General features: G+C 55.3%; 1 protein-coding gene across 3 annotated transcripts in view; it reads right to left on the bottom strand.

Annotated features, from left to right (window-relative positions):
• Positions 1-6,537, bottom strand: part of KCNQ1 (potassium voltage-gated channel subfamily Q member 1) — a 407,002-nt gene extending 400,465 nt beyond the window's left edge. For all 3 annotated transcript variants that reach the window (XM_031936688.1, XM_031936689.1, XM_031936690.1), the window contains exon 1: positions 5,978-6,537. In XM_031936688.1, the coding sequence (XP_031792548.1) occupies positions 5,978-6,363 (386 nt within the window). In that variant the 5' untranslated portion in view covers positions 6,364-6,537. The remainder of the gene's footprint in view (positions 1-5,977) is intronic.
• Between the last annotated feature and the right edge of the window lie 7,231 nt (positions 6,538-13,768).

Raw genomic sequence — 13,768 nt, 5'->3', positions numbered from 1 at the left:
GGTTCCAGTCGGGTCCTTCTGGTGCTCAGAGCCCTCCGAGGGCAATAACAGTGCCAATCCCATGGCCCCAAGCCTCGATCCTCTAAGACAAGGTTCCCCAACCCCGGGTCTGTGGCCTGTTAGGGAGCAGGATGTACAGCAGTGTCAGGTGAATGAGCATGACCACCTGAGCTCTACCTCCTGTTGGATCAGCGCTGCCATTAGATTCTCACAGGAACACAAATCCTATTGTGAACTGTGCATGCGAGGGATCTAGGTTGCGTGCTTCTTATGAGAATCTAATACCTGATGATCTGAGATGGAACTGTTTCATCCCAAGATCACCACTGTCCCGGTGGAAAAATCTTTCTTCCATAAAACAGGTCTCTGGTACGAAAAAGGTTGAGGACTGCTGCTCTGTGGGGAATGGTGTTTCCGCAGAAGGGCTCAGGCACCCCCTTGCACACACCACCCTTAACCTGGATCCTTCTGGAGGCACCACGCCTGCTCAGACAGACCCCACACCCTGAACCAAATAGTAGAACTTCCCAGGAGATGGTGGAGAAGTGGGAAGACACCTGGGTCCCATCATGGATCTTCCCCACCCCCAGCCAGGGCCTGCTCCCCAGAGAGAAGACCCTGCCCAGCCAGCACCCACTCACATGCTGCTCCCAGAAGGGGGCTGGGCCGGGCAGTGGAAGCCACACCCCATCACATGGTCAGATGCCTCATGTAAAACCGGCCCCCTGGACTAGGATCACGCGGTATCTCTGTGGTCACCCAGCCAGTACCACAGACACCAGCCGCCTCCCTTCATCAACCATCATAATTTTGCATCCATGAGGTCTGGGGTTTCTCATGGTGCTCCGAGGAGGTGCTGGAAAGAGACAGCCACCCACCAGGAAGGGGTGTGGAGGCCAGGACGTTCTCACCGACGTGCCTGCAGGGACCCCAGGCACAAGCAGAGCATGGTGTAGGAGCGCCCAGGGGCTGGAGTGACCCGTGGTGACAGCAATCCCATACTGGCCAGCCCCAAGGCACCTCCTAAGAGTGAAGCCAGACCCTGCCGCCCTCCCCTCTGTAACCAAATCCTTGGGGTCTGGGTCAAAGTGGCCCAGGATGGTGATATTCATTGCCTCATTCTCCCCTCCAGCAGCAGATGTTGGGCTTCTGGAAGCTTCTCTGAGGCATCTCCCCAGGCCGACACCATGCTCTCCCGACACTGGCCACACACCAGCATCTCCCCTTGGGCGTCTGCTCTCTCAGCTCCTCCTAGGCCTGGAAAGTTCTCCTGGCATCACCGGCCTTGGGACCTGTCTCCTCCCACAGGTGCCCGAGATGAGATTGTCCCAGCCTTGTTGTTCTTGCCCGTGGACAGAGTCTTGAATCACAGCGAGACATCGCAGGGGCCAAAAGCCAGTTTGGAATGTCAGGGCTAGGGAGGGCTCGTCCACCTCCCAGACAAGGCTGGTGGAATGCCAGGGACTGGGGGCCCTGTCCGGGGCCAAGCAGGGGCTCAGGACCAGGACACGTGTGTCTGCAGGGACCGGTGGCATTCCCATCGCTGGAAGGCATGAGTTCCCTGGACCTGCTGCGTCAGGCAACAGCCCTGCTAACAGCACCCCTGGGACTCGAGGACGCTTGCTCTTCTGAGCAGCTCTGGATCACCCTGGCAAGGGCGTCGAGCGTAGAAGGAGCAGACTTGAAACCAGCCTGACAGCAGGAGCAGAATTCTCGGCACCCAACGCCTTTAAAAAGAGCGGCATCAGCCACCCGAGTGGAATTGCCTGCCAATCCCTGTCAGTCTGATACCCACGGTGGGCACGGTGCTCCTGCCCATCTCAGCTGCCCCCAAAGGCGCTCAGCTCCACACAGCCTGTCTCCAGCTCTGGAGCACACATAGGGTGGGTTTGGAGCTGTTCACCCTTCCTGTCCTCTGCGGGACGTGCCACATGCCAGGACGGCACATGGCAGAACTCATAGCAACAGCTGACATGCCAGCTCCCTGGCTCCAACCACCTGACCTCGCACTGGACGGCCCGGCTGCACCCCAGGCCCTCACACCCAGCGGAATTTCATCCCATCGGCACCCAGGAGTGTCCCTGCAAAGCCCCTCCCTCAGACCCGGCCCCGCGACACATCGCAGCCAGCACATTATGTGCAAAGGTTCCAGGACCTCGCAACTGCCAAGTGAAAAGGGACCCCCTGCCTCCAGCACCCCAGGGTTGTAGGCTCAAGCTGCGAGTACCATGCCCACAGGGAGCTGCGGCTTCAGTGCCAGGCACGGGCGAATGTTCCCTCCAACTGAGGCACCCTGCACTGAGGGCACCAGCACCAGTACCCTCTGCCACAGAGGGCAAGACGCAGACTCAGAAGGCCCAGGACCCTGGCCAAGGCGGCCCAACCATGGGGCCATGCACGGACACAAAACCCTGCCACCTGCTCCACGCCCACCAGGCACTGCCCAGGCCACCTCCAAGGACCCAAGTCCCTACCATACTCCTGACCCCCTGTCCGCACACAGGCTGGGGAGACCCTTTCTCCCAGACTCCAGGCTCTTTTGCCACCTGGACTACCCCCTCCCCAGCTGATGGCCAGGGGTAAGGAGTGCCTGTGTTCCCCCCAACTAGAGTGAAGCCAGAGTTAGGCACTCAACATGTTGGCAAGAGTGGATCCAGAAACACTGGGCTGGGTCTGTAATGGAGGTGAGGTGACCCCAGCCAGCCAGAGGATGAGACCAAAGGCTCAGGCTCCACAAAAGGTGGCACTGGGAAAAGCCCCAAAAGGAATTCCCAGTAAGACTGGGAATCTAGGGCTGAGGAGTGGGTGGAGGGGTCTTAAAGAACATGGAAAGAGACCCGATGGCCCAAAGAGCTCCATCCTCCTCTGTGCCCAGCTCCAGCACCTGCTTCAGCCTCCAGCCTCCCTGCCCAGCTGCAGAACAACTGCCCAGCAGCTGCCTTGTACTCCAATGCCAGAGCCTGGAGACAGGAGGCACTGAGGTCCACAAAGTTGGGTGCTGCACCGAGAGCTGGCCTCTGCATGGCTTTGTCTTTTGGGGAGGCAACCAGATCGGCCCAATCCACCTCCAGGACCTGCTTCTGGCTCCATTGTTGATTAACAAGCATCTGTGAGAGTTCTGCCAACACCCCTGGAAAGTTCTTGGAAAACAGGGAAAGCCAAGGCTGTGGGAAGGGGGAACAGGGGCTGCTGAGCCAGGCTTGGGTTTGAGAGCCTACGGGGGCTGTCTCCGTGCACTCCAGGTACCCCCTCAAATCCCTCTCCTTGACCACAACCAGGATCTCCAAGCATCTCAGCAACCAGAATAGATGCCAGCTGGATGTCCACACCCCTGACCAAGGCTCACAGCAAGGAAGCTAGGACCTCTGGGTGCAGCAGGGCTGTATGGATCCCCATCCCCTCAGCTAAGATGGGAGCTGCCCCCAGTGGGGACACAAGCAGCCACAGATAACTGGGGGTGTTGGGGGTAGGAAGCCTAAGCGGGCAAGGGTCGTGGCCCAGGTGCCGTGTCCACCCTGGCCAGCCCAGGGAGGCCAAAAGGAACACAGGAAGAGCTGCTCTCCTGGGGGCGGGGGTTCCCCAAGGAGGGGACAGGATATCCTGACTGGCTTCCCTAGCCACACACAGGAGAGTTCGCCTAGCCCTGTAGGGTCAGCGGAACACGGGCTCCTGCCTCAACCCCCCTGCACACACGCCTGGGCCCTGGCTCTTCAAGGCCAGGCTTGTCATCTTCAGGTCAAAAACCACAATACTTCTCATTTCACAATCCACCTAAGGACAGGGCCCTGTCTCTGCCACCACTGCCAAGACTTCTTACAGCCACACAAGGGCTGGACTGGCGCAGGGCTGGACCTGATTTTGTGAGGCTGTAGGTGGCCTCCAGCTACTCTGCCATCCTGGCTCTATGACCAGGTCTCGCCTTGAGAGACTGGTCCTGCCAACCTCCTAGAGCACTGAGGGTGGGAGTGCATCTCCCAGGCCCACACCAAGCCACATGTCCTGCCCAGCCAGGGTCCACCTCCAGTCCCACTCCGCATGGAGGTACCTGGGAGGGGGCTGTTCATGATGACTTCCCAGGGCCAGGCACACATCTTACAGGGACAGGGCCCAGAGCTGGAAAGGACCAGCCCCGGGTCTGGCCACTTCACAGAAGCATCCCCTTCCTGGCCACCCCCTCACAGAAGCCATCCTGCCCCTGTCCCCAGAAGCCACCCCTGCCTTGCCAGCTCTACGGAGGCTGGGCAAAGGTAGACTCTGCTGAGCAAACTTCCGAGACCTAAACAATCCAAATCAGGAAGAAAACACAAGTGCAAGCAGAGACTTCCTCTGGGGCGCGGCGAGCCCTCTTCCTCCGCACGGGTGGCTGCAGTGAGCCCAGAGGCACATGTCCACAAACCTGAATACAAGTGAGAATTGAGGGGGTCTGCAGGCACTTTGTCTTGGCCTCTGGCTGAGGGGGTCTTCCCACCCCTGGACATCTCAGAGAGTCTGGGGTCCAGGAGGCAGGTGGCCACCAGCACACGGCACCTGTGAATCTCGCATCTGCTGGACACTTGCACAGTGGCATTGGACTTGGGTGGGTTCCCCTAGGTCACTGCACACAAACATCTCCCAAACCCCAAGCCAAGCCCCCACTGCTGCAGCCATGAGCAGAGCCAGCTCCTCTCACAGACCAGCAGCAGCTGTGGCTCAGGCACCCGCTGACATGTCAGGAGACAGGGGCTTGGGAGCTGGGGTGGGGAAAAGTCTCCAAGACCACACCCCAACCACATCTTTGAGGACAGAGGTGGTTGGGACATCCCCTTCCTGATGTGGAAGGCCACCTCTCAGCAAGGAAGGCAGTAGCCCTGCGACCTCTACCCCACCCCCTTACCTGAGACGATGCTTGAAGCTGGTTGGGGCCTGGCTCCTGCTGGTGGCAGCTGCCAGCAGGCAAGGACAGGCCCCTGGTTGCCCTCCAGCCAGTTCTCTACTGAGCCTGCCCAAGGCAGAGGAGATGCTTCCACCTGAGGATGCTCAGGGAGACCACCCTTCAGCCCTCAGGTGAGCCCCACAGCCATCAGCCATGGGATGGCTGGGTAGAGGCTCCCAGGCCAGAGGCTGGCACCACACCAAAAGGCCGCTGGCTGGGCAGCCAGGAAGTAGGGCCACTGGGGCGGCGGGGGAGGGCCCCAGGCAGGCACCGAGGAGAGCAGCCTGGACCTTTCCGGAGGTGACTTCCCGGGCCCATCCCCGAGAAATGTAGTGCCCAGCCCTGCTCAGGCACGCTGTACCGGGAATTGGAACCACCTGGTAAACAGGGAGGGCCAGGAGCCTCTGCTACCAGCGCTACGTCTGCGGGAGCACAGCTGCCTCTGAATGAGAGCTGCAAACGTGCCTCTCCACTCTGCATCAAGCCAGGTTTTCATGAGCTTGGTTCGGTTAATGTGAGGCCGGTGGGGACGCCCCATGGCACGCTGAGCCCTCAAGGAGCACTGCCACCATCACCTTCCTATCCTGGACAGCCCCCTGCCCCAGAGTACAACTGCGCCTCAGAGGGGTCTGAGATGTGGCACCAGCTGGACCTCAGGCGCCTTCTCTCTTGGGGGCCCCTGAGCCTCGGGTCTCAGCCGACCTTGAGGAGTTCTCTTACTGAACCCAAAGGTGCGCTGCCCAGCAGGCTTCTCTTCCCATAAGGAATCACACCTGGACCGATCCGCCCGGAGGTGTGGAGCCAAATTCTGGGCTCCAGGTGGTCCCCTCCCCAGCCGGCTCCCTCCCCATGCTGGGCCTGCGAGCAGCTGCGCACCCCCAGACACAGCAGCGTCCCTGAACTTCAAGGGGGAGTGCAGTCTGTGTTTCTGCCTTTCCCCACTTCCTTCCCTCCTCTGCTCCAGGGTCGCAGCCCCTACGGGGCAGGTGGCGCTGGGACAGAGCTCCCCCACACAAGCTCTCAGGAAGCACCTTCGTGCCGGCCGTCGCCGGTGGCGATACTCACACGGCGAAGTGGTAGACGAAGCATTTCCAGCCGGTGGGACGCTCGAGGAAGTTGTAGACGCGGCCCTGGACGTGGGTGCGCGCCAACAGCGGGCGGCGCGTGCTGTAGATGGAGACGCGCGGATCTAGGCTCACCCGCGGCCGCGGGCCAAGGTCGGAGGCAACTGGTGGCGCTGCGGGCGCGGCCGGGGAAGCAGGGGGCGCGGGACCTGGGGCGCCGGGCGCGATGGGCGCGTAGAGCGCGCCGCCCGCCGGGCCGCCCTCCGCTAGCTCCAGCGAGAAGGGGCACTTCTTGGCCAGGCCCGCGCTGCCCCGCCGGGCGCCTGGCAGGCGGCCCCAACCCCAGCGCTTCCTCTCGGCCCTGGGCGGGGAGGAGGCCGCGGCCATAACGAGGAGAGCTCGCGGCGGGCCGGCCCGGGAGGCGGCACCGGGAGCTGCAGCGAAGGCGAGCGCCCAGGCACAGTGCGGGCAGCCACTGCTGCCAGCCCCGCCGCGGGGGGCCGCTGCCGGCCCAGCCCGGGCGCTCGGGGCGGGGCCGGAGGGGGCAGCGGCCGAGGACCGGTCTCATGGAGCGGAGCCCCCGCCCCCGCCTGCACGCCCCGCCCCCGCCAGCCCGGCGCGCTCATTTCGTCCCTGCCCGCGCCCACCGGCTTGGCCCGCCCTCTCCCTCAAGGACCGGCTTGGCCCCGCCTCCGCTTCACCCCCTGGCTTGGCCTGTCCCGCCCCCGCCCACGCTCCGCCCCGCCCCCGCCCCCGCCCACCTGCTTAGTTAGCCCCGCTCCTGTCTGCAACTACCCCGCTTGGCCCCGCCCCTTCCTCGCCCACCTGTTTGACCCCGCCCCTAGGTGCCTTTACCCCCCGCTTGGTTCCGACTCTCCCCGCCCACCTGCTTAGCCCCGCCCCTTCTGCATCTCCTCTGCTTGCCCCTGCCCTGCCCTCACCCACCTGCTTGGCCCCCACTTCTGATGCCCGCCTGCTCTGCCTGGCCCGGAGGAGGACCCCAGCTGAGCCAGGGAGGAAGGGGTAAGGCCAGGCTGATACCACCACAGAACTGCACAGCCCGGGCAGGAGGGGCAGGGTAGGGTGCCAGCATCTATTTTCCCTCCCTCTGAGCCGCTCTGGAGTTGGGGATGGTGGGAGGAAAGGGTTGTCTTGGGTGAGGGTGTGCTGGCCCCGCGATCACTGTGAGCGCCCCCAGGTGCCCAGGCGCACGAGCTGTGGGCGGGGAATACGCTCGGGTCGGTTCCCACCAGGGCCCTTGGACCAGGAGGGTGAGATGGAACCACCAATTGTGAGGTACCCCCCAGTGGGAGCTGTGCGGGTGCTGCTGGGGAGCGGGGCTGCACAGCCGGGGTCTGCGCCTGGCTCGACTGCCAGGCATAACGGGCGGGGCTGCCTGGGCAGGTCAAGGGAGAGGCACTGGCGCCACCCTAGGGTCTTGGAGAATGGGCGCCTTGTCCTCCCTACCCTCAGGACCGCGCTGCCGCTGCGCCCCGTGGATTCCCCTGAGTGGGGGTGGGTTGATCACATCGGAAGGTTTCCACGGGACTCTGCACTGCCTCCCGCCCTCTGCTGGCATTTGGGTCTCAGCAAATCTCAGGCTTGGGATGGTTGGGGGGGGGGGCAGCCAACAGAAAAGACCGGCTTTTTTCAGGATGTTGCACACAGACTCGAGGCAAGAACTGAAGGTGAAGCTCAGCGGTGACTCTCAGCCCGGTCAGGAGACCCATAACTCACGCGACACTTCCAGGTCATCGCTGAGCACCCTGGGCCAATTTGACGTATCCACCACCCCACTGCCAAAAGTCTGCTCTTTTATCATGGAGAGAGTCCAGCCCAGGCCCTTGACGCCTGACTCCCCACCCTAGTGCGGTGCCCACACAGGGGTGCACAGTCTGTATTTGCAGCAAGAGTGGATGGAGTGGGTCCCAGCTTCCCAGCTTGTGCCGGGCACTATGACAACGCAGGGGATGCGGAGGAGAGGGTACCTTCCTGGGAAGCATATAGTACAAAAGGGCAGTGGGCCAGAAGATGGGGGCGGTCAGTCAGCTCCACAGGGCACACAGCACGCATTCAGCAAGTACTTTCTGGGCGAATGCACACACACCTGCATGGAGTCTCTGTCTTCCCCTCCCACCTCAGCGGGAGGAAGGTGAGCTTTGAATAAGCAGTGTTTGGACAACTGGACAGTCATAAAGAAAGAAAGAAAAAGGATAGCTTGGGTCCATCCCACCACACGCAAGAATAAATCTTAAATGAATCAGAGGCTTAAGTGTAAAAGGTGAGATGAAGCCATGCAAATTCTACAAGAATGTACAGGTCAATTCCTCAAGAACCTGTGAACTGGGAAAACATTTCCAACTATGACTTGAAATCCAAAAGCAATAGACAAAATAAGAAAAATCAAAATAAAAGCACCATTAGCAAAGTAAAGGAGACGAACGGCCAAATGGGAAAAGTATTTGCAGTTTCGATCACAAAGGATTAATATCACTAATACATAAAGAACATCCAAAACTGAGGTGAGGAACCTGCCAGACAGTCCTATGGAAAAGGGAACAGAAGACATGAGCAGTTCATAGCAAATGGGGTTCATGACCTTTGCACTTAGGAAAAAATGTTCAACCTCATTTATAACAAGAAAAATGCAAATTAAAAGTACACTCTGATACCACTGGTTGCTTATCAGATTGGCAAAAATCCAGACCTTTGATGGCAACTCTGTGGGAGAGGCAGCAGGTGCACTCCTCGTCACTGGTAGAAAGGGACCTAGTGATGTTACTAAATGTATCATTTGATACAGAAACCCCACTTCTAGGAAATAACCCAAAGATATGTAGGAAAAATAGAAAAGTGCATATATGTAATGATAGTCAACACAGCATTTTTTATATTAGCAAAAGTCTAGAGACAATCACACTGTCCTTCTATTGGTTCAGCTGTGCCATGGTACAGCCACACGATGGAGTGCCATGATCAGTATGATTACTAATACTCAAAGAACCGAAAGATCCCAAAGAACTGTTTGTGTGTGTATATATATGTGTATATATGTTTGTTTATATTTATATATATGTGTGTGTGTGTATATATATATATATATATATATCAAAGAAACAATGATGCTAAATTCCTTTGGAACTAAGATTTTCAGCATAAAAAAGATATAGATTTAAAAAATCAAAGAGGTACAAACCAATCCTTAAATTTGAATGGACTATGTTAGCATAGACTCCTCAGCTATTTTATCTTAGGAAAAAGGTATATCCTACGACTGTTCATTGTCAAGTTGGAGAAGGGGCTGATCAACAATGGGACAATTTGAGCATCAAAAAGAGTCATGGATTAAAACACATCAAATAGCTGGAAAGCCCATGCATTCAATAATAATACTGAAAAATCCTATTTGGTCCTCTGCAGGTTGCTTGACTCATTATTCTGAAGACAAGTGAAAAGGCAGAGTGGTCAAGCAGGTCAAGCCTCCATATTTTAAAAATTCTAGGCCTGGCACAGTGGCTCACACCTGTAATCCCAGCACTTTGGGAGGCCGAGGCAGGCTGACCGCTTGAGGTCAGGAGTTTGAGACCAGCCTAGTCAACATGGTAAAATCCCATCTGTACCGAAAATACAAAATTAGCCAGGTGTGGTGGCACATGCCTATAATCCCAGCTGCTCGGGAGGCTGAGGCAGGAGAATCACTTGGACCCGGGAGGTGGAGGCTGCAGTGAGCCGAGATCGCACCACTGCACTCCAGCCTGGGTGACAGGAGCGAAACTCCATCTAAAAAAAGAAAAAAAACTCACTGGGCAGGCTTCTTGGAGGACCCCAGGGCTGTCTCCTGGGCCCTGAGCTGTGCCACAGCCTGCTGCTCTGGGATTATGGGGTCCCATTGGCTTGGGGACACTGAGGCAGGAGAGAGGCTGGACAAGGGATTGTCTTCAAGCTCCCTGCAAACTCCAGGGAACTGAAGGGGGATGGGTGGGGAACTGAGAGGAGGGAGTAAGGCCAGGTGCGCAGGTGAGGTAAGGTGGGGCTGGGCTGGGCTGGGTATGGGCTCAGGTGAGGCCAAGGGCTGAGGGTGGGGGAGTAAGGATGGGTGGCCTGGTAGAACAGGAAATACAAGTGGGGCCTGACTGAGCCCAGTGGCCACTCTGTGTGAGCAAGGAGGTGAGGAGGGCCCCTATCAGCTGAGGGAGCAGGACCCCTGGGGTCCCTCCACTGAGGAAAGCCCCCCCTCTATCATTCTGGTGGGTGCACATGTCCAGGCCTGGCTGTCCTGGATGCAAAGGCTGACAGACCTATCCAGCCAGCATGAACAGGGAGGCAACCCTCTCCCAGCCTCTCAGGCCCTCAGGCTGTCCCAGAGCCTCAGAAACTTCTGGAAACATGGCTCTCAACCTACCTCACACCCACCTTCCAGGGCTGTTTGCCGACATCCCTCAGTTCACTAGGCTCACCTCATGTTCCCTTGGCAGGGTCAGAGGCCTGCAGTGGGAGGAGCCTCAGAGGTCACCAAGAATGCATGAGGAATGGGGAAACTGAGGCTGACCAAAGGAAGGGTGTGTGGCTGCTATGAGATCAGCATCTGTGGGCCAGGGATGGGCTGCTAGAACAGCCAGGCCACCAAAGGCTTCCTGGCCAACATCCTCCTTCAGGTCATCTTCCTACCTATTCATTATTCCTTCATTCATTCATTCGTTCCCCCAGATCCTCGTAGAGCACCAGCTGAGTGCCAGGCACTGTTCTAGGTGCAGGCCACAGAGCTGTGTGCAAGACCACCAGGTAGTGGTGAGACAAAGAAAATGAAGGGTGCACAGGATGGGGTTGCAGACTGTGGAGGATGGTCAGCAAGGGCCCTGGGGGCGTCTCCACAGAGACCCTGGAGCAGGCCCTTCCGTGAATCGGGGAGGTCTTTGCTGTTGGAGGACTCTGCATGCAGTAGGCACTCAATGCAGAATGGAGGGGCGGCTAGGAGATGGGGGAGTGTGGCTGAACAGAGCCACCGCCCTGTATTCGTCAAGGTGATGTGTCTCTCCAGAGGATCCTTCTGGCTGGAGAATGTCTCCTATGGATATGATGCCCCGCCCCACATCTGTAAGGCATCGCCTCACTGAAGGACGTGTTGTTCTTTTTTAGATTCAGAGGGTATGTGTGCAGGTTTGTTACGTAGGTATATTGCGTGATGCCGAGGTTTGGGGTATGGATGATCCCATCACCCAGATAGTGACAATAGTAGCCAATAGTTTTTCAACCCTTCCCCCCCAACCATCTACTAGTCCCCAGTGTCTATTGTTGTCATCTCTATGTCCATGAGCATCCGTCGTTTAGTTCCCACTTTCCCACTTACAAGTGAGAATATGTGGTATTTGGTTTTCTGTTCCTGAGTTAATTTGCTTAGAATAATGGTGTCCAGCTGGACCTGTGTTGCTGCAGATGACATGATTTTATTCTTTTTTATGGCTGCATAGTATTCCATGGTGTATACATACCACATTTTCTTTACCCAGTCTACCACTAATGGGCACCTTGGGTTAATTCCAGGTCTTTGCTATTGTGAATAGTGCTGCAATGTACATGGAAGTGCAGGTGTCTCTTTGGTTGAATGATTTTTCTTTTGTATATGTATCTAGTAATTAATGGAATTGCTGGGTCAAATGGAAGTTCTGTTTTGAGTCCTTTGGGAAATCTCCAAACTGCTTTCCATAGTGGCTGGACTAATTTACATTCCCACCCACAGCGTATAAGCGTTCCCTGTTCTGCTCACCCTTGCCAGCATGTATTGTTTTTTGACATTTTAACAAAGGCCACTCTTACTGGTGTGAGATGGGATCTCACTATGGTTTTGATTTGCATTTCTCTAATGATTAGTGATGTTGAGCATTTTTTTTATATGTTTGTTGGCTGCATGGATGTCTTCCTTTGAGAAGCATCTGTTCATCTCCTTTGAGCAATTTTTATGGGGTTATTTATTTTTTTCTTGTTGAATTGTTTGAGTTCCTTATAGATTCTGGATATTAGACCTTTGTCAGATGCATAGATGCAAATATTTTCTCCCATTCTGTAGGTTGTCTGTTTACTCTGTTGATACTTTCTTTTGCTGTGCAGAAGCTCTTTAGCTTAACTGGGTCCCACTTGTCAATTTATATTTTTGTGGCAATGGCTTTTGAGAAATTAATCATAAATTCTTTCCCAGCGCTGATGTCCAGAATGGTATTTATGATGTTTTCTCTTAGTAGTCTTATAGTTTGAGGTCTTACATTTAAATCTTCAATCTATCTTGTGTTAATTTGTGCATATGGTGAAAATTGGGGGTCCAGTTTCATTATTCTGCATATGGCAAGCCAGCTATCTCAGCACCATTTATTGAATATGGAGTCTTTTCCCCATTTTCTATTTTTGTTGACTTTGTTTAAGATCAGATTACTGTAGGTATGTGGCTTTATTTCTGGGCTCTCTATTCTGTTCCATTGGTCTATGTGTCTATTTTTGTACCAGTACCATGCTGGTTTGGTTACAGTAGCCTTGAACATTAGTTTGAAGCCAGGTAATGGGATGCCTCTGGCTTTGTTCTTTTTGCTTAGGATTGCCTTGTCTATTCTGGCTCTTTTTTGGTTCCATATAGATTTTAGAGCAGTTTTTCTAATTCTCTGAAAAATGACATTGGTAGTTTAATAGGAATAGCGCTTAATCTGTAGATTGCTTTGGATAATGTGATTTAATGATGCTGATTCTTCCTATCCATGAGCATGGAATGTGTTTCCATTTGTGTGATCTATAATTTTTTTTAAGACAGGGTCTCACTCTGTCACCCAGGCTGGAGTGCAGTGGCACAATCATGGTTCACTGCAGCCTCAACCTCCCAGGCTCAGGTGATCCTCCCACCTTAACTGCCCTAGCAGCTAGGACTACAGGCATGTGCCACCATGCCTGGCTAATTTTTGTATTTTTTTGTAGAGACGGGGTTTTAGCCATGTTGGCCAGGCTGGTCTGGAACTCCTCGACTCAAGTGATCCACTCACTTCAGCCTCCCTAAATGCTAGGATTACAGGTGTGAGCCACTGCGTCCAGCCAATTTCTTTCAGGAGTGTTTCTCCTTGTGGAGATGTGTCATCTCCTGGGTTAGATGTATTCCTAGGTAATTTTTTGTGTGTGATGAGAGTGGACATCCTTGTCTTATTCCTATTCTGAAGGGAAATGCTTCCAGCTTTTGCCCATTCAGTATGATGTTGGCTATGGGTTTGTCATAGATGGCTCTTATTATTTTGAGGTATGTTCCTTTGATGCCTAGTTTGTTGCAGGTTTTTGTCATGAAGGGATGTTTGGATTTTATCAAAGGCTTTTTCAGAATCTATTGAGATGGTTTTTCGTTCTGTTTATGTGACAAACCACATTTATTGATTTGCATACATGGAAACAACCTTGCCTCCCAGGAATGAAGCCTACTTGATTGTCGTGAACTAAGTTTTTGATGTGTTCCGTTTGCTATTATTCGTTGAGGATTTTTACGTTTACGTACATTTACATTTATGTTCATCAGCCAGCCCCTGTTCTTCATCCTAGCCCCACAGGCGACTCCTGGTTCGTTGTTGTCTCACCTATTCCCTAACTACCTGCCCCCACATGCTCATAAAGACCGGTCAGCTCAGACCCGCTCCTACCAGCAGGTTTGGGAAGGGACCCCAGGGCAGTTGCCTGGGGGCTCTGTAAACAGCTTCCAATGCAGACCCGACACAGTGGGGCTGGGTGGGCCCCAGGAATCTGCATTTTAGTGTACTCCCCTCTCTCCTGTGCA

Source organism: Piliocolobus tephrosceles, chromosome 13, assembly GCF_002776525.5.
Source record: "Piliocolobus tephrosceles isolate RC106 chromosome 13, ASM277652v3, whole genome shotgun sequence".
NCBI lineage: Eukaryota > Metazoa > Chordata > Mammalia > Primates > Cercopithecidae > Piliocolobus > Piliocolobus tephrosceles.
This window is presented reverse-complemented; position numbering and strand designations above follow the sequence as displayed.